This window comes from Hirundo rustica, chromosome 1 (genome assembly GCF_015227805.2).
Source record: "Hirundo rustica isolate bHirRus1 chromosome 1, bHirRus1.pri.v3, whole genome shotgun sequence".
NCBI lineage: Eukaryota > Metazoa > Chordata > Aves > Passeriformes > Hirundinidae > Hirundo > Hirundo rustica.
The window spans coordinates 100305806-100325897 of record NC_053450.1 but is presented as its reverse complement, the minus strand read 5'-3'; the positions used below and the strand labels follow the sequence as shown (position 1 = coordinate 100325897).

Here is a 20092-nt window from a genome sequence, read left to right as displayed (position 1 = left end):
CTTAAAGGCTGTTTGGCATAACACAATGCACAGAATCCTGCTATTTACAAACTGCTGTTCTCTGCTTAACAAGAAGACAAGAAGTGAGCCCCTCAGAGGGCACTGTTAGCTCATCAATCCTCTGGCCCCAGATGGGGATGAACACTGCCTGCTTACACACAGACACATACATGCTTCCATGATAACAAAGAGATTTTAATACACCCAAAAGTCCCTGGTTATTACTTTAGCTGCTGCATCACTAGTGCTTCCATTAATCTCCAAAAGCAAACTGGGTATTGCATTCCTGTTGGCAGCAGCATTCTCTTACCACTTTTGCCCAGCAATGACTGAGAACATTTATTTTTACTTTGAAGGGTGCTACCCTCATGTCATAACCCACATCCACTTGGAACTCTCCAATGCTTTTGGCATTGTAGTTCATAAAGCTGTGGTCTTCCACCAGTACAAATGTGCTCTGAGTCAAAGGTTAGGTCCTAACTCGGTCCAGCTAGCTCTTGGATATATAGCCAACAGTATTAGCACTGAGGAAACAGACTGCTTTAGTATGTCTGGAGTACATTGAAACACTTAAGAGCTGTAGAAGTAAAATCTTACTTCTGCTCCGTATACAGGTGACGGAGTAAGCATGGGGATGTATAGAGTTGAAAATATGATTTCATATATATTATTTAGTTACTATATTCCAGCCACTATGGACTAAAAATCCTTGCAGGAAAAGCAAATGAAGCTTAAAAATTCAAATTTCATCCAAATTCATAGATTGAAAGAGAATTCAAGTTACACAGGTTGACAATCTTATCATAGGTCAGTATCACATGGGGTTTGATTTGACATTGATAAAGCAAGATTGATGAAATATAAATAATTCTCACTACCTTTATTTTATTTTTATGGTTTTAAAATACCGTAGTCAAGTCATTTGTACTCTTTGTCTCCAAATAGTTTGATAAGTCATAGAATTACAATAAAGTATGTCAATTATCCACATACAGATAAACACATACAATATACTATTTAATTCAAACATCCAGGAGAAAATGCCTCACCCAGTTAATAGAAAACTACTTGAGCTAGATGAGGACAATAACTGACAAAATGATATATTAGGATAATTTTGCAGTCATTTTTATTCCAAAAAGTTGTATTTTTGTAAATTTGACATTTCCAAAACAGTGCAAGTGAATCAGAACACAGGTGAATTAGGTTCTAAATGCAGGTGACATCACTAAAAGTGAACACATTCTTCCAAACACAAGTTCATAAAAAGAAACATACATTTTTACAATATATAAGCAGTGACATTCTGATAAAAAGAAGGAACGATGGTGCAGGTACTCTACTGTGCATGCAAATCAAACTCCAAAAGCAATTATTCTTCATGCCAGTTTAATCAATGCACATTCAGTGAACAGAATTCTAATTTCATTTATATCTAAGAAACCCTAGCAAGCAGCCAGACTTGGACAAAGGATAGAAATTAGTTCCACGACTCTCTTAATTCTTGATTGAAAGCAGTATTATATATTTGCATATCAAATGGATATCATGCTTTAAACTTGTGCAAGACTCCAAAATGTGCATATAAACAGAAGACATTCAAGGCAGTTGATACTAAATATTGTCAAAGAAAAATTTTTCATATCTATTGCTTTCACCAAGCTGGGCTACCTGCACATTACTGACTTGGTATGTGGGGTCATTACCATTCATGTATTTAGGCATAGAAAGGGCTGTTTTCACTGTTAGGCTTGGCATTGCAGAAGTCTTCACCATTTTTAAATTAAAAGATTGCTCAAGCCTCAAACAGGCTTGGAGTTTACATCAGGCATATTTTCTCTCTCAGATAACCCAAGCAACCTGTGAGATGACTTCAATTCAGAGGTTGATCCAGTATTTTCTACAGTTTGCTGACTTCCTCATTGCAATTAAACAAATAAAATAAGAAGTTTATTCAGAAAAAAATAGCAGGTGTTTTTGTTAGATACAATGGCCAAGAGAATACCAGTGACATTCTTGGAGCACACTAGTTGTGCTGTTGCTTGGAGAGAAATTTCAAGACCCGAACCCCTTGTTTTTTAAATGAAAACAGCTGTGAAAAGTGGCTTTATCTCTGTGCTGTGGGCCACTGAAACCTTGAAATGACTGTGGTCTTCTTGAAATTAAGAAGCAAACTACATGGGCTTGCAACAGCACCAGCTCTGCATTAAGTAATATTTTTCTTTGATTCTCTCCCCCGCCTTTCTTCCTGATAATCTTTTTATGAGATTGTTTTCTTCCCATCCTAAAAACAACTCTAGGATTACTATTTGTAAGTAGACACCTTGTACACTGCAAGATTTAGCTATCTCAGATGCCAGAGCATTTGAAAATGTTACTGCCCACTTCTAACTTTCCTCCTGAATAGCTTATAGCTAGTGTAAAGTGAGCCTGCTGGGAAAAACGGCAATGTAAATTCAGCAAACCTTTCAATGAAGTTGTCCAAGAAAACGGATGATATTGTCTCAAGATGGATTGACTGGAGGAGCACTTGTACAATGACTGCCCCAAACCTCTGTGCAAGCAGAACAGCACAAAGAAAGTAACAAGTAGCTGACAGATGGGAACTCTCAGAGTGCTAAAAGCAATTTCCAAAGTAACCATGTCTCTAGATATTTAGGATGATTTCTTAATTTAAAAACTCAAAACCCAGCAGCTCTAAAGCAGAGGTATGTTCTAGACATTCTTGAAGTGTATTATATTTTTGTAAAATTTTGGGATTAGAAACTGATTGCAACCAATTGATAATTGTGGAACTTTTTGTTTGGTTGCTTCTTAAGAAGTGGAAAGATGCATCTACAGTACTTTAATATGAAGAACTAGTATGATTCATTATCAAATCTAAGTATCCTAACTAGAAGCAAACAAAAGCCACAATGGAATTTGATTTAAAAAGAAGGAGAAAAAAATTTGGAGAGTAAATTCAAAACCATCCATGACAACAAAACAGCTGAGTACCTAGCAGTGATGATACTAAGAATTTGTGGATTATTTCACAAATATGGCACTTACCTGACCAACAGCTAGATTTTCACTAAATGATGACTTGTGATGAATGAATTCTATGACAATTAAAGTCAGATATGAAAAAGTCCAGTGTGGGCTCAAATGTGATTTACCTTTGTTTTTTTAAAAATAAATCCACTTTTGCTTTATGACAAAACAACAAAAAAAAAGTCCAACAAAACCAGAAATGTTGAATTTGTAATTATTTTAGAACTCTTCTTTATATAGTTAAAAAAGATATTTCAAAGGTATAACTAATTTTGATTTTTAAAATACTGTAAGGAAGCATTTCTGTCAGATTTCAAAGTAAAATTTTGTTTAAAAAGTGGAAATTGATGATTTCAACTTTTCAAATGGAACTTTCTCCTTTTTCGAATGGAAACTTTTAAATTCAGTTTAATTCACAAGTAGTTTCACATGTGTCCTGAATTATTTTTTCAGCAATTTTTCTTTTTAATAATTTTAGGGGGGATCAGTTCTAGAAAGGGCATTTACTGGAGATTCTTACAGGTAATAAAAAGACCTTTTTAAACCAAGTACTTTAAGCAATTTCAATTTATAGCTGTGAATCAATCTCACATCTAATTTCTGTCTTAGATTTTTTTAGAGAAAAAAACAGACAATTAGCTTTTGTTGTTGAACAAAACTAACCAATATCAGACATATACTGCAAGGAATTCAACAACCTTCAATATTAGAGGCAGATATAGATTAGATATTTGAAGGAAACTCTTTACTGTGAAGGTGATGAGAAACAAGAACAGGTTGCTCAGAGAAGTTGTGGATGGCCAATCCCTGGTCCTGTTGGATGGGGCTCTAAGTAACTTGACATGGCCATGGGCAGGGAGTTGCAACTAGATGATCTTTAAGGTTTCTTCCAACACAAGCCACTCTATCAATCTTTGACTTTCTGATAATACAGCAGTTCAAGGCCAGACTGGATTGGGCTTTGATTTGGATTTGGTCTATATTCTTGCCCATGTTCTTGCCCATGGCAGGAGCATTGGAACTAGATTTTTAAGGTCCCTTCCAACCCAAGCCAGTCTGTGGTTGTCTCTAGATGATAATACACCAGTGCAGTCAAATGCCACCAGCCTTTTGGTTTTGCACTCTCTTGGAAAATCTGTACTCCACTACATGGGCTTATTACAGTATTTTGCTATGGATTTTGGCTTAAAAGATAATTTGTCACACAGAATCTGTCAAATCAACAATTATTGTTTTAAGAAAGATAGTTGAATAGACTAATAGTTTTTCTTGTCAGATGTTGAATCAATACACTCAATTCACTTCAAAACTTTTTCCCTAATGCATGCAGATAGTGAATAGTTAATAAATATCAATCAATACCGTAGTAATAGCAGACACTTGATGATGGTGGTGGTAAAAAGCAAACAGGAATGTGTGTGTGGTCCACTTTTATAATTTGAAACTATCATGAATATGGCAAGGAAGAGCAAGACCTGTTCTCAAGCAATTTCTTGCATGTTTTCTGCGTTCAAGTTTTCAAACTTCCAGCAGTTCTTTTACCACACCCTTATGGAAGAAGACATCCAACAACCTTTTAATCCTGGTTTCACTTTCTACCACAGAGCTTGGCCCTCCTTTCCTTTACATGGATTTTATACTAACATGTCATCTACTCCTTATTTACACAAAGTGCAAAATACAAGTAGAATCTAAACCCAAGTCTTACACAATTCCACTATTTCTATTCAGAAATCCAAGAGCTTTTTGAAGAAACTTGTTTGAATTAATTACAACTGGATTTCTTCTAATTCAACAAACATTTTTTTTAAGAATTACCAGCAATAAAATTGCAAGTTGAGATCCAATCTGCACCTTGACTAAAATTCTTGAGGAAATACGTTCAGTACTTGGAACACCCAGATAGGCAATCTCAAGACTCAAAAATCAAAACATTTAATCATCGCGTCTACTTATCTCTCTTAAAATTATCATATAAACAAACTCATGACTCAAGTATATAACTCACATGGCAGTCATAATGCCTATAGCATGTAGCAATTTATCACTTGCTTTGATAGCAACAGATCACAATCTTTAACAGTAGCTTTAAAACTGTACATCTTAATATCAATATTAATATCAATATTAATATTACTTAATTACTTCTTCTTCTTCTTCTTCTTCTTCTTCTTCTTCTTCTTCTTCTTCTTCTTCTTTAAAGGAATTTGTCAATGTCATAGTGGTTGGCTCAATTATATCGTTCTGATATCTCAACTGTACAGTCCTAGAGACTGCAAAAGAAAACTTCCCAAAGAGAACATTCTGTGGTGCCTTCTTCAGTGAGCCAAAGCGAGCTGCTTCTTGCTACATATCACTGAAGAAGCATTCTTACCCTCTCCCCTCCAGGCTAGTAAAGGATAAACTCAAGATACAGAGTATCACAACTGTGAAATACTTTAGGCTCTGTAGCTTGTAAATCAAACATCAAATTTAACTTAAAGAAGGAGACAGTAAAAAGATTTGGCCTATTTCTATTAAATTATCTATATATATGATATTACCAAGCCTTGTGAATTAAGCATATGAGGATTTCAGCTACTTTTATCTGTAAATCTCTTTTCTCTCTTGCATTGATGTTTAAAGTACAATAGAATTTTTATATATTTTTTTTCCAAAGATTTAGCCAGATATCAGTGCTTGAGTGAACTATATAACTATTCAATAGAAATTTTAAAACATTGATACAAATATAAAGACATGCTCAATATAAAAATCTTGTCTTTATAAAAAATATTCTTAGGTAAAAGTCTTCCCCTGAGGGCATACTACATAGTTGAATTCATAAATATTGCTCTGCACTGCAGCTTGGTTACCAAAGTTCAAACTCATAAATGAAGTGTGAATTGCTCCAGTCACATGACATGGCTGCAGTGGTTGCCTCAGGATATGTTCCCTAGCTTTTGGGAGTAATAAAGACACAGCATCAATGCGGTCTCCGAAAAATCTGGAGAAGATTCCTTCTTCCACATATGGAAGATACAAGAGCAGGATCTATAGACTAGCGAGTGCATGTCACATGACTGGCCAGTTTTGTTTTCATGGGCAGTTTACTGATTTTTCTGGACCCAGTTCCAACTATCTTCATTCTCCTTTCTGCTCTTTTCAGCCTCAATAATTTCTTTGTACCTCCGGCGGAAGAAGCCCATCTGAAAATCAGAAGAGATGACAGTGGTAAGTTATCGAATCATTAAATTGAAACTTACTTTGTTGGTATGACAGATAACATGCAGAAAGGACTAGCCCAGGAGTTAGCATCTAATTCCTGCAAGCGCCAATCCGAAATCTTAGCTCCTTATTTACATGAGTATAAATGAGATCACACTGGATCCCAAATCTTCATAAGTACTCTGCTCCTTATAGATGAACTACATTGAGGTAGGAGTCCTCTTATATGAAGTATGAGCTAAAAAAAAAAAAAAAAAAAAAAAAAAAAAAAAAGCACATGAAGTATTTATAATAAAGACTGACCAGCAGAGGCAGATACAGGTTTATTGGTTTAACATAGAGACTGATGCTAAACTTGCAGCTGAACCTAAAGCCTGGATAACTCTGGGGTCTTGAGTAAATGCTGACAGACTTTTATGAGCAGTACTCTCAATGTCTACAACTGCACAAAACAAGAGGGACCAGAGAAATACAGTACAGTCACCCACCTCTCACTTCTCAGTTCCAGCTATAATCACTGATAGTCACTTTTGCATATCTTCTTGTTTCCTAAACCCTTGTACTTAAAGAAACGCAACTGGTTCTCATCTCAGTTTGGATAAAAATTCTCATATCTCTGTTTCTTTAAGTCTGTCAGATAGAAACCCCCCGTTATTTTAATAACAGACTTTGGTAAGCATTCAAGAACAACTCCTCTAACTCAGCAGTGCACTGTTGAGATCACTGAATAAATATTTTGTTCAACATCATTAAACATTTATGTAATTCCTACCACTCTAAACCTGTTTTCTTACTCCTGCTGTGTAAAACATGGGAGATGTTTTAGTGTTCTTTTATCACAGTTATTGCCACTCATTATTCCCAAATTGCCTGTGTGTAGGAATATTTTGTGCGGTTTTGTCATTACAAAAATTCCATGAAATTGAACTTCTTCGTTTCAGTTTTCTGCAACTTTAATTTTCTTCAAGTATATTTTAATTCACAGGGGTTTAAAAGGCAGCATATTCAATCTGTCAAGTGGGCTTTTCCAGCACATCTTCCTAAAGTCCTTGCCTGTGCCTCAAATTACCTCCTGAATTTACAGCAGCATGAGACTATGCACACACCATCCTATCATCAATCCTTATCTCTGCCTCTGTTTTCTGTGCAAAGGGCATAGAACCTGTACACAGTCACACAAGCCCTTCTCTTTTGTTAACTGGGACATGCTATTAATCTAGATATAAGTGTACTCTGCTAAGAGCATAGGTATACATTATATACATACCTACTGTCCTAGTTCCAGACAGACAGGGATAATTTCTGCAGTGGCCAGAGAAGGCATGGCTAGAACCTGGAGATTATTCCACACCATCTGACATCATTGCCAGGGGTGGGGGGCAGCCTCTTCCAGGGGAAGGGATTCCTTCTGGTCAAGAAAGCAAAGTGGAGGGAGCAGTGGGGTAATGCTGGCTCCAAGCCAGAGGTAATGTGGCTGCAGCTGAGTCAGGCTCAGCAGCATTTTGCATGTGGATCATTTTTTTCTACTCTTTTATTACTAATATTGTTGCTGTTACTGTTACTGTTTGTTTTCTTATCTCATTGCTGTTTCCAGTAAATTGTTCCTATCACAACCCATGACCTTCACATTTTGTACCTCCAGTTCTCCTCTCCATGCTGCCTAAGGGGAGTTTGGAGTGTTTCAGTGGGAACATTAAATTTGAGAATACAAGTCCTAAACCACAACAGCCTAATTTGGTGCGCAAGTGGGACACAAAGGTTATGATAACAATGGATCTGTGCAGAGCAGGAAACAAAGTTAATCTGAGTGTTTATTGTATTACGTACAGAGCCACTGGCTACAGTGTTGCTTGATCTGTTCATATGGTTGAGGTACTTAACCCTGCATATATCCTTATATCCCTATCCTTGCAGTGCTCTTTTTCAGAGCAGGGAAATGGATAAGGATTACTTTGTTGATGAACTGTGTGATAACAGTTTATCACATGATAACATGTAATTATGGTCATCTGGGGTTTGTATTCAGTGTTGTTCTCCTACCCTTGCCTCAGGCACAATATTTGGTAGTCCAGTAAAAATCATAACCAATCTGCCAGGGGAGTAGGGAAGGATGGCATCCCCCAGCCTTTTACCCCCTCTTCCTTCTTCAGGCCTGTCACAACAGCTTTGGAGATTTTTGAATTCCCTTTGAATGCTAAGGAAAGCATGTTGTTGTTGCTAAGTCTGCTAGGTGTCCTCAGTGCAGTCCACTGTGTGGTGAGAATTAAATAAAATAGCTTTTTAACATGATGTTTCAGAGATCTGCCCTGATGGTGGATAGTCACGAGTGGCATGGACTGTGGGAGAAAAAGGCCCAGTTGTTGGGGAAATCTGCTCCAATGACTTGGAATTTCATCCCTGAAAAACTACAGGACCCCGATAAAGTGACAGAATACTTGCAACAAGAATGCTGTGGCAATTCCAAAGAGGAGCAATTTATTGCAATGTGCTGGGCCCAGACTATGATTTATTGGACATTGCCCCGTACTACATAATAGCTCAGGGGGAGGGGAATGAAAACACACCAGCAGACACCCTGTGGCCACTCAAAGTGCAGCTGAACCAGATGAACAACTTGTGCCAGTAGCAGGTGCCCCTACAAAGAAATTCAAATTTAGTTCACTTAGTGAAGGATGAAGAAGAATAGGGTGCTCACAACAGGAGGAAGAAGCAGGGCCAGAGAGAATCACCTGATCCCTACCCCCAGGTGAGCTGCAAGACATGCAAAAACATTTCAGCCACCAGTGAGGAGAGTCTCTTGTGACCTGCCTGTTCTGATGCTGGGATATCACAACATGCAATATGAAACTAGATGGTAGTGAAGCCAGGCAATTGGGATCCCTCTTCCAGGACATAGGCATTGGCAAGGGGATTGGAAAGAGGACAGAAACTCTCAGCCTCTGGAGGCAACATCTGTCAAGTATGAGGGAATGATATTCTCTCATGGATGACCTAATAGTGCACTGAGACAAGTGGAATGCCATGGAGAAAGGTATCCAGGACCTGAAAGAATTAGCTGTGCTGGAGGTAATCTACAGGGATGCAAATAGCAAACAGTCCCCTGAAGATCCAGATCAGGGGATCTTGTACACAAGATCAACGTACACAATCCATGTGGCAGAAGTTTCTATGGAGCGTGTCATCATCATACGCCAACCCTTTGGCATGTCAATGAAAGAAGAAGAAACATTGCTTCAGGTGATTACCCAACTTTGACAATATGAAGTTCTTCTTTCCTCCCTACTAACCTGTGCCTCAGCTGTGGAAAGACTGAAGAAGACTGCAGACAGATTTGAAAGACTCAAGCAACCTAGACAGACAATGTCTCATGCCCCTGCCAGTACAGACCAGAGTCTCTGCCCTTGGGAGCATGTATTGCTCTGCTGAAGAGAGGGGTACGCACCACGAGGTAACCTGCAGTTTTACCTGCATGACCACAGAGAGAACATGAGAAAGTGAGATGGAAAACTCATCTCTGCTCTAACAGCAGCACTACATCACAATCCTGCAAACCCACCAAGGCAAGCGCTAAGTTTTTGCAATTGTGGAATTAACCACTGGATGGCTGGAGACATATCCTATGCCTCACACCACTGACATGGCCACTGTCTTGGGCCTTGAAAAGCAAATCCTGTGGTGACATGACATTCCAGAAAGAACTGAGTCAGACAATCGGACTCATTTAAAAAATCAGCTCATAGACACCTGGACCAGAGAGCATGGTAAGGAGTGGGTGTATCTCATGCACCAGCCTCTGGGAAAATTAAATTATACAATGGACTGTTCAAAAACCACATTCAAATCAATGGGTAATGGAACCTTTAAACATTGGGATCTATGTTTAGCAGAGGTCACCTAGTTAGTTAACACTATGGGCTCTACTAATTGAGCTTGCCCTGCCCCATCAAAGCCTCCACATAACAGAGAAGGGGATAAAGTCCCCATGGTGCATATGAGGAATATGTGTTAGGGAAGTCAGTTTGGGTTAGTCCTGACTCCACGGCAAAGGCAAAACCATCAGTGGGATTGTTTTTGCTCAAGGATCTGAGTGCACATGGTGGCTAATGCAGAGGGACAGGGAAACACAATTTGTTCGTCAAGAAGATTTGATTTTTGGGTAAGAATAGTCTGTAACATTGAATTGTATAATATCAGTTGCTGAATGACACTGCTACTGTATGCCATAGCCAATATAGGCAAAAAGTATGGACTGCTCCAGATACACCAGTTGTGAGCTCCTGATGCAGCTTGCAACCACCCAACAGTACACCAAGCCATCCTGCCCTGCAAGGCACCTGGGACAGACAGAGCCCACAGTCATGGACTAAATGAACTCAACAGACATTTTGAAGGGATGGCCATTGACTATAGCAATGATACCAGTGCTTTTATATACATACATAACCCCCCCCTCACCATACATATACCTATATACACACACACACACATATTTATATATACACACACATATTTATGTATAGAGTTGGAAGGTGTAGGATCTGGGCATGATGTTCATGGTATAGAATAAGGGGTGGATAATGTCCTAGTTGCAGCCAGGGTTAATTTTTTTAGTAGCCAGAGCAGGCATGGCTATAACATGGAGATTATTCTATACCACTTGAAATCATTGGTGGGGGCAGAGGGAAGAGCCTCTTCAGGGGAGAAGGGTCTCCTTCCACTTGAGTAGGTGGGGCAGAGGGATAGATGGAGTTTGTTGGCTCTGAGCTGGAGGGAATGGTTGGGGTAGCATGGCTGTGGTTGGGCCAGGTTGAGCTCAGTGAGTCTTTTGTATGTGAATTACTCTCTTTTGTACACTTTCATTATTAGTATTGCTGTTGTTGCTGTTTGTTTTCTTACCTCATTTCTGTTTCCAGTAAATCATCTCAGCCTGTGATCGTTACCTTTTGTTCTTCCACATCTCTCCAGCCCACCACAGGGGAGCAGGTAAGGGCAGGGAGGAGTGAAAGGCTCCAAGTTTTAGTGGGAGCACTAATTAGAGAATACCATTTCTAAAGCACAAAGGCAACTACTTTATAAATGCAAAGTAGGCAGACATACATATAAATGCCCATGATCTCAATGTTACAAAGGTCCCATGACCTGGATACCCCCCTGAAAAACTGGAATTAGACCTGAAAAGTCATTTCTTCAGTCATTCTTGTGCACAGACTGTGAACATAGTATCTTTCTCATGTACCAAAGTTTTATCTGCTGTTATGTACATTCAAATGCATGGATAATTGTAGTTCTGTTCTGAAAAATCAACTCACAGAATTGACTGTTGAATTTTCTCACTACCTAGCCTCTTCCAGAACACTGTATGAAAGGATTCAGGAAGAGAGAATTGGAGAGGAGTTTCTCTAGTTCCCAATTCTTCAAACTTCCTCTGGAAGTGATACCAAATTCTTTCTTTAGCAGAAAAATATAATTACTAGTAATTTTTGTACTTGGACCCACAAGCTATACCAGATCAAAGAATTTATCTTGAGAAGACATCCTCATGATTTCCCCATCATAAAATCAGTGAAAGTTCACCAGTATTCCAACAGAATTCAGCTCAGTGGAGACTGCAAGGGAATAGCAGAAGTTGCTCTAGATTTTCCATCTAAAATGGAAGTGAACTATTGATAATACAAAAAAACATGTAAGAGCCTACTACTTCTTTGTTCTGATCCAGCTGGATTAATCATGGGTACTTATTCACAGGAATCTGCTGCTACTACTTACATATGCTCATGGAGCAGATATTATGAAAACGTGGGTGGCTTTTTTTGTATTATCATTTTTTGTAACAGAACCTACATGTTCTGTGCATTAGAAAACTGCCAAGAGAGGTTCAATTTCTAGTTTTTAAAATAGATTTTAAATCCTCAAGGTTTTCATCTTTCATGCAACCACATCCTTGGTACCATAAAACTTCCCATTGAAGTTATAATCAAAATATAGAAAAGTTATAATCAAAATTATAGAAAGGCTTTTGAATTTCCTTGAGGGCCAAACAAACAAACCCTAACTATTTCCCACTGTTATTTTGATTTAAAAATGTCTGTTTCTGAATATCTGCTTTGGGAATTGTCTTTGAATGTTGGTAATGAGGGGTTTGGTATTTTACTGTCTTTTTTCTGGATAAAGAATGCTGCTGTAGGGTTAAAAAGTGAGCTGAAAACTGTAATAAATATTAATGAAACATGAAACCCTACATCTAGAGGTGATTCCACTATGAAGAATTATGTTTATTTGCTGTAAATTATGTGGACACTCTACAATTATGTAGAGGACTTAAGTGCAAGCAAAAAGAGAAACTGGACCCTAATGTTGGTGGTTTTTTTAATGTTTTCAGAAATAGTGGTGAGGGATTAGATACATTTCCCATCCTTGAGAGACAAAGATGTCATTTATTATGTGACACTGTTCTTTAGTGAACATATTTACATTTAATGTAATAAAATCCCTACCATCACCAGAAAGAGATTTTTTTTGTAATTGCCATGAAGAAACCACAACACGGTTATTGTCTCACAAAAGACCATACAACCTGCATATCCATCTCTTACAATTAACTAATTTCATTCAAGGATAGCTGTATTCACCATATGGGGAAAGCTGATAAGTACCTATGGCAAGCTGGAGAGAATGAGTGAATTTAACATACAGTGATGGGTAATAAGGAGGCAGACAACTGGACCGAAGTAGGAGGTGATAGAACATAGAGTTGAATATATATAGGCTCCTTTATCACGGCGGGGGCGGGGGGGCAGGGGCTGAAGTGACACAAGATCCCTTTTCCATGGTTTAATGCAAAGCCATTATGAGAACTGAGAAAACCCATTGAGGAAAGCACTGCTGGAATTCAGTCCTGAATTTCAAGCAAGGCAGGGAGAGATCCTCATCTTTAACAGGAGTATTGCTGTGATCTCATTTGTAGAATAGGTGTTTACAGTGGGCCAATTGTTGCAAATTTGTTTCATGGGCAATGAGTCTCTAATATTGTGTTAATTTCTCCCAAATTTTACTTTCCATATATACAGACACACACGTTTGCACAGATACAGTTATATGTATAGAGCTAAGAAATACCCAGCCCCAGAACAGTGACCCCATCAGGCAGTCTGCGAGTTCACACATCCTCATCCAAGGAAAGCTGAAGGGTTAAAAGGGAAGAGGAGGCATCATCCACTAAAGACAATGCAAGAAATGAGAAAAGGATAGACGGGCTAGAATAACTAAATTAAAGGATGTGTGTAAAACCCATCGATGGTTTCAGTTTTTGAATCTACACCACCTACTTATAGCAGTTCTAATACTTCTTGAAGCACCTCCAGAAAGGACTGATTATTGTTTCTCACTTCAAAACCTGAAACCATCCATAGGTTTTTATCCACATCTTTAATTTAGTTATTCCAGCCCATGAACCCTTCTGTAGCATAACCTTACTGCCATCTACAGTATATACTGAGCAGAAAGCATGTTTCTGGCAATACTGAACAATAAAACCACACAAAAACTGTGTTAGTCTGAGATGGGAAATTACACCTATTATTGTGAAGTTATTTCTTGCTATGTGACAGCACTGTCAAGTCCTCTATTCAAACATGGGTATTTAAAATCTTTAGCATACACAACTCCCTTTAATTGCCATGCCAGATTTAAATCCCTTCAATCCCAGATATATCATATCTAACAACACTCACATAGAATACCATTCTTCAAGCACCCACAAAAACAGAAAACTTCAGTCAAAAATTATTTCAAACTGTTGAATTATCATCACAATGGATTTTCTTGTTGTTTTTTGGTTTTTTTTTTTCCTGCTGCTATTTTCTGCATATCCAAAGGCTGAATTACTAGATCTTATATTTTCCTAAACTCCAGAAGTATAAGCACTTATCCAACAAACACATCCTGAAGTATGGGCCTGTGGCTATCTCTCTAGGATGTGAATTATAAATATGTTTGAAGAGTGATGAGATTATAAAATAAAATTTAATTTGTAACTGGGAAAAAATGAAGCTGATCAGAGGGCAGGCAACATTTCTGCTTTTATTTTACTCACTGTTAGGTAAATTTCTAAAGTGTTTTTATCATGCCCAAAAGGGTTTATTCTCTCAATCAAATAAAAAGAGAAATAGCTTGAAATGTGAATTGTAGAAGAATGGTTATGTTTTGCATTTTTTAAAATCTTTTTTCCCATTAATCTAAGTAGATAGGAAACAAGAAAAAAATTATAACCATCACATACCATGATGATGGTTACCTTTCATCTTTTCTGAAACACATTCTGAACTACAACTCTACCTCTCTCTTGCCAGTGGATTACATTTTTTTACATGGTTCCAGGATAAGAGCAACATAGCTGCAATGGCTGTGATGTTCTCAAAGTACCCTGGCACGCACAACTATCATTTGGAGGACACTGAGACCACAGAGGACACTCAGTCACATTATTGTTGCACATTTGCATAGATTATTTTATCAAGAAAGATAAGCAAGGCATTTTACAAGTACTGGACACGTACCACCACTGAAATGCTGCCCATCTTTCTCTTGAGTGTAGTGAAAAAATATTACATGGCAGTCAGCAAGCTCACTGATGAAGGCAGTGTTTTGGCTATAACAGCAACATTAACATTTACTTGCACAAGAACAAATAAAAGATGACCAAGCTCAATCTTTCTGCAACATCCAGTCAGAATTCAAAAAGCACAGCGAATTGGAGTAATTGGCTAAAGAAAACCCAAAGTTTGAGTCACTGTTGCAAGAATACAAACCCTATTGGTATCAGCAAGCCAAGGGTCTACAAAAATTTGTGGTGCTTGCTTTGGTTCAGGAAAAGGAAGCAATAAAACAAATTTTGATTGTTCTTAACGAAAATAAGTAGACTTCTGATGATCCACTCAACTTCTGCCTGGTGAAAACTTCATTATTTTTACAGACAGCCAAGAACTTCCATTGTCCCATTTCCTCCTCAAGGCTTCCTAGATATTACACAAAATGAAGATCTATCCATGTTTGGAAGGTAATACAGGCAGTGGTCTTGAATTACAGAAGTTACTTATCACCTGACTGCATTTTTAATATTTGTAATGGAATGATATTGAAAAGAACTTATTATAGGTCTACTGAACCTAGAGCCTATATTGAAAAAGTAGTACCCTGAGAAGTCTACATGTGAGATAGCAAGTAAGAACTTACTTAAAGCAACTAGATAGATGGGTAACAAAAGCAATAAAATTGAAAAGCTTTTCATGCAATGGTAGAGAATGTAATGCTTTGAGGATACAAAACGAGGAATTTCAAAGAACTGAAACAAAGTCATGAGACATTAAATTTGAAGAATTAGGGATTTTAGGAAAGTTAAGATTTTAGTTGCTGAATTAGCTGAAGCAGATAGGTAAGCTTTGTTCACAGTTAACAGAAGCCAGATCTTAGATAAGCTGTCCCGGATTTAGTAACTCATTGCTTGTCAGTTTTATGTTTATGTAGCTGTGCTTGTAACAAAAAAAAAAAAAGTGGTAAATAAGATATAAGATAACTTCAGACTTCCTGCTTAAAGAATCCATTCAGCACAGGAAACTGTAAGTCCTACCAAGGATTCATTTATCACAAATGCATTGAAAAGGTAGAAAGGTCAGGATGAGGAAAACTCATCTTACTTCCTCATTTTTGGTGACTCCTCCCCAGAATAGACCCCCGACTCATTTTAGGAAACAAACTACGCATGCTTAATAGCCTTTTTTCCAATTAGCATACGAAGCGAGGAATGGGAGGTGACAGGGGTATGAATATGCATTTGTATTTTGGGTATTCAACACTTTTGCAAATAAAAGGTTTTGTAATTACCTGTGAGTTTTGCAGTGTGAATTAGGGAACTATCCCGCATGCTTCCCAGCCATAATATACATACACTTTCTAACTTTAAACTGTTAGAGAGGTTTTGTCTGTCACAGCTGGGTACCGATACTAGATCAATACCCATATTTCTTTAATAAGTCAGTCAGGTTTTGCAGGTTTTATGGACAGACAGGACAGGCTGTTAGGTTGCTACACACAGTGATCATATTTTTGTGTATGAGACAACCTGAAAAATTAGAGGAAAAAGGTGGGCAGGAACTTAGAAGTAAGTTTGGAAAGATAGTGTTGGCATGTATTTGAATAAAGGAGAGACGATGAAGAAGAAAAAAATTAGAAATTAGAATATAGACTTCTTAAGTTCTGAGGCAACTGGTGCATCCATCTACATCTCTGCAGGGAAGACCTTTTTGATCAGTTCTCTTGGGTTACAATGTAAGATGCAACCAAAAGTTCCTATTCTACAACCATGTACATAAGCTGTTAAAATGGGTAGAGCAGTGTTATCTTCTCCTTGACTCAACCCTGATAACTCCCTCGAGGAACCAAGAGCCACCCTGGGGGGAACCATCTCTGTTAATGGGCCATCAAGGTCTCTCAGCATGACTCAGAATCAAATCCTCCTATTGTGAGATTACCTGCCCTGGGGGAGGAACCAAGCATTCCTGGATATAATCTGAGCTTTAACTGTGGAATACTGGGGGGTACTGTGGAATATAATTGTTAAAGTTGTTAAGGCTTATGCTCACCAGAAGGCCCTGGGGGAAAGATACAGCTGCAGGCTGCACTGTTGGAAGTCGGTTGAGGGGGTGAGAGGCAGTTAGTAGAGTCAGTTGAGTGACAGTTGGAAGTGAGATTGTGATTGGCTGGAAGAACGTGTGGACAGCATATGAACGAGAAGCTGATTGGGTGATAGATTGCGTGCACAGCAGCACAAGCAGCTGAGCCGGCCAATGGGTGCCCTTCTTCTGTTAAGTTCTGTTAGGTCTCAGTTTGGTTTCAGTTATGTCCAAAGGAGACTAAAGGTATAAAAAGGGGGCAATTTCTACAATAAAGGGATCTTCTTTGGATGCGTAAGGAGGTCTGTGATGAAGCACTGGAGCTCATCTGGCAAAGCCCAACTGTCATCTCTGACTCTGGAAAAGTACCTCAATTTCCTCTGCCTCAGCACATATGCATGCAAAACCAGCTGTGTAACCCTAGTTTTAGCTATTTGCTGCTGTTACTAGTATTTTCTCTCAAAACTTTCATGCAACAAAATGGCAGTTCCTTCACACGTACTGAATGATCTCTGTAAAATTTAAAAGAGCTCAAAGTATCAAGACTAACCCAGGAAGAAAAGGCCTGTATTAACTCTAGTGAAGACAAAGAATTTAACTTGTGCAAGTTTTACCTGAAGACTCACAGGGTAATGTTTCTATTATCTTGCACATTTTCAAACAGTTAATCTCATGCCTTTTTATAACAGGAAATGAGTAATAGGAAATCCATCATATAGGTATCAGCAGCAATATATCCTTTATCAAAACTATGTGTCATTGAGACATAAACCCTGAGCCTCTTGCAATCTCAATTTTTCCATTCTCATGGTTATTCTTCCATCTTAATTGCACAAGCCTTTTTTTCCTTTTACTATATTTGACACAGAAATCAGAAGTATTTCCCAAATGCTATAACAGAAGTTATGAGATATTGTAGACCGTGGTCAGACATTGTTTTTCAAATGAACCTGGCAAGTAAGTACTTAAAAATCGTCAAAACTGATTATAAAAGTACTCTAAATCTATACACCATATAAAATTTATATATTATGTGATGTAATGTATAATCTATAACCCAACTATACACACATCTATATAATTTAAGAATTTCATGGCCAGTTTTAGGTTTCTAAATCCATTTTATAGCTTCACAACCTGCAGCAATATGTCCAGCACATTGGGGCTGTGGCCTCCTGCCCCAGCAGTCAACTAGCAGAGCCTGCAGCACACGTTCTGCTAAATAGTGCAAGTCAGGCTCCTGGATTTCTGCCATGGGAAGCAAAATAATGCTGGACTTGTTCCCATGTGTGCATTTGAGATTTACTTCTCTCAAAGACAGTCCCTGACCTTGACTCTAGTCTTTTAAATTTATGGATTGGTAACAGAACTGAAAAGTGAAAATACTTGAAGTTCCTTTCCCTCCATTATTTACCACACCAGATGGCTGCTGGCAAGTGTTAGCATCAGCCCAGTTTTACTCTGTAACAGTACCTGGGTAAAAGAATTGCACTTTATCAGAGACGGTGTGAAGTCTGTCTTTTAACAGGTCCAGATGCTTCTTGCCCTGGTAAGGCATTTAACTGATCTGGAACTCTTTGTCTGAGGGATCTGAAAAATTTATTGTGAGATACTCCTCTCACAAGGGCATCTATCTCTTGGAAAGTAGCTACCAACCAGTTTTTGCTAGACATGCACCCAATCGTTTTGCTGGTCAAGCAAAGTTGACCTGATTTTCAGGAAACTGTTGAAATCAGTGAACATTAGTCATCATAAAAACATGGAAATGCAAAGTAACTAAATTTACTATAACTGTAGATTTCTGTGAGAGACCTTCCATTGTCCTGAAATGGTTATCAGAGGTTTGAACTTTTAATAACCAGGCTCTAAAAAACCCCACTTTTTCATTTCTTCTCTACATCATTAGTCTCCCCATATACTTCACAAAACTTGTATATTAAATTGGTTTTGCTGACTAATGACTTCTGTAATGGAGTAGACAATTATTCAGTTCCTAAAGAAAATGGATGTTAAATACAAGGATAAATTTCAGCTTTTTTCCCCCTGGGATTAGCTTCGGTTTTATGTGGCATCTGTTACCTTACCTTCCATAAGAGCACAGCCAGCAATAGGAAGATGAGAATTCCCACCAACAAACTGATGGCAATGATCCATCCGACAACATACCCACGAGGCTCCAGATTGTGAAAAGCCTCAAAGACCACCTATAAAGCAATTAGAAAAATATTTTAGAATTGGAAGTTATATTGTTTTCTCTTGTACTTATCTTATTAAACATATTGTATGGTGGCCTCACTGATCATATTTCATCTGTCAAACAAATAGGGAATGGAACCTTAATTTAGTGCTTTCCATCAATTTTTCCCCAAAGGATTTAAAGCTTTCTAGTGGATTTTGAGTAGTTGTGTGTTGGATCCAAAGAATATCGGCCTCCTCTCCAGCATAACACTTATCCCGCCAACCCCCAACACTGAGCTTGTTCAGGTGCTGGGCCATCAAATGTGCACCAAGTTTTGCATGAAAAAATCCATCCCTTGGATTGTCAGGGATTGGCACAACATCTTGCATGGCTTGTCTTACTCATCATGTTCTGGTCCTGCCAAACCCTGATGCTTCACATGAAATATTAATGATGAGTTTCTGTGGGTTAGGTTTTCTCAAGTGAATTTCTTCTCATTTGTTGTCAGTGAGGTACTAGGGGGGGCCTTTCGAGGTAAATAGACAGCAATTAAGAAACAAAAGGAGTAGCCAAGCACCCTGATATACTGTTGAAATAGTTTTGGGGAAGGGTAGGGGAACAGAGACTTTGGAGTTTTTTAGCTGGGTTGGAGTAGTCGTTTCCTGACTGGGAGCAGAGAGAGTTATTTGGAGTTTTTTTCACCTAGGACCTCTCCTGCACAGCGTTTTCAACGTTGCCATGGAGCTCTACCTGCCACCTGCTTGTAAGCCCATTGCTTGCAAGAGAGAGTCCTGGCCGCCCCATTGACTGAGACTTCATCAGCTGCCAGCACCGACAGACAGGCACATTGCACGTGGGTGCCTGGGGGAGTCATTCCTTCCCATAACCTCCCCAAAGCCATTGTGTGGTGATACTGATACATTAAATTTGAAGAATTAGGGAATTTTAGGAAAGATAAGAAAATAAGTTGCTGAATTAGCTGAAGTAGATAGGTAAGCTTTGTTTA

General features: G+C 38.3%; 1 protein-coding gene across 4 annotated transcripts in view; it reads right to left on the bottom strand.

Annotated features, from left to right (window-relative positions):
* Positions 1 to 916: 916 nt before the first annotated feature.
* The window catches only part of ITGA9 (integrin subunit alpha 9), a 287285-nt gene continuing 268109 nt past the window's right edge, over positions 917 to 20092 (bottom strand). For all 4 annotated transcript variants that reach the window (XM_040055828.2, XM_040055806.1, XM_040055835.2 and 1 more), the window contains exons 27-28: positions 18992 to 19111; positions 917 to 6221 (exon numbers count right to left, since the gene is read on the bottom strand). In XM_040055828.2, coding sequence (XP_039911762.1) covers positions 6123 to 6221; positions 18992 to 19111 — 219 coding nt within the window. In that variant the 3' untranslated portion in view covers positions 917 to 6122. The remainder of the gene's footprint in view (positions 6222 to 18991; positions 19112 to 20092) is intronic.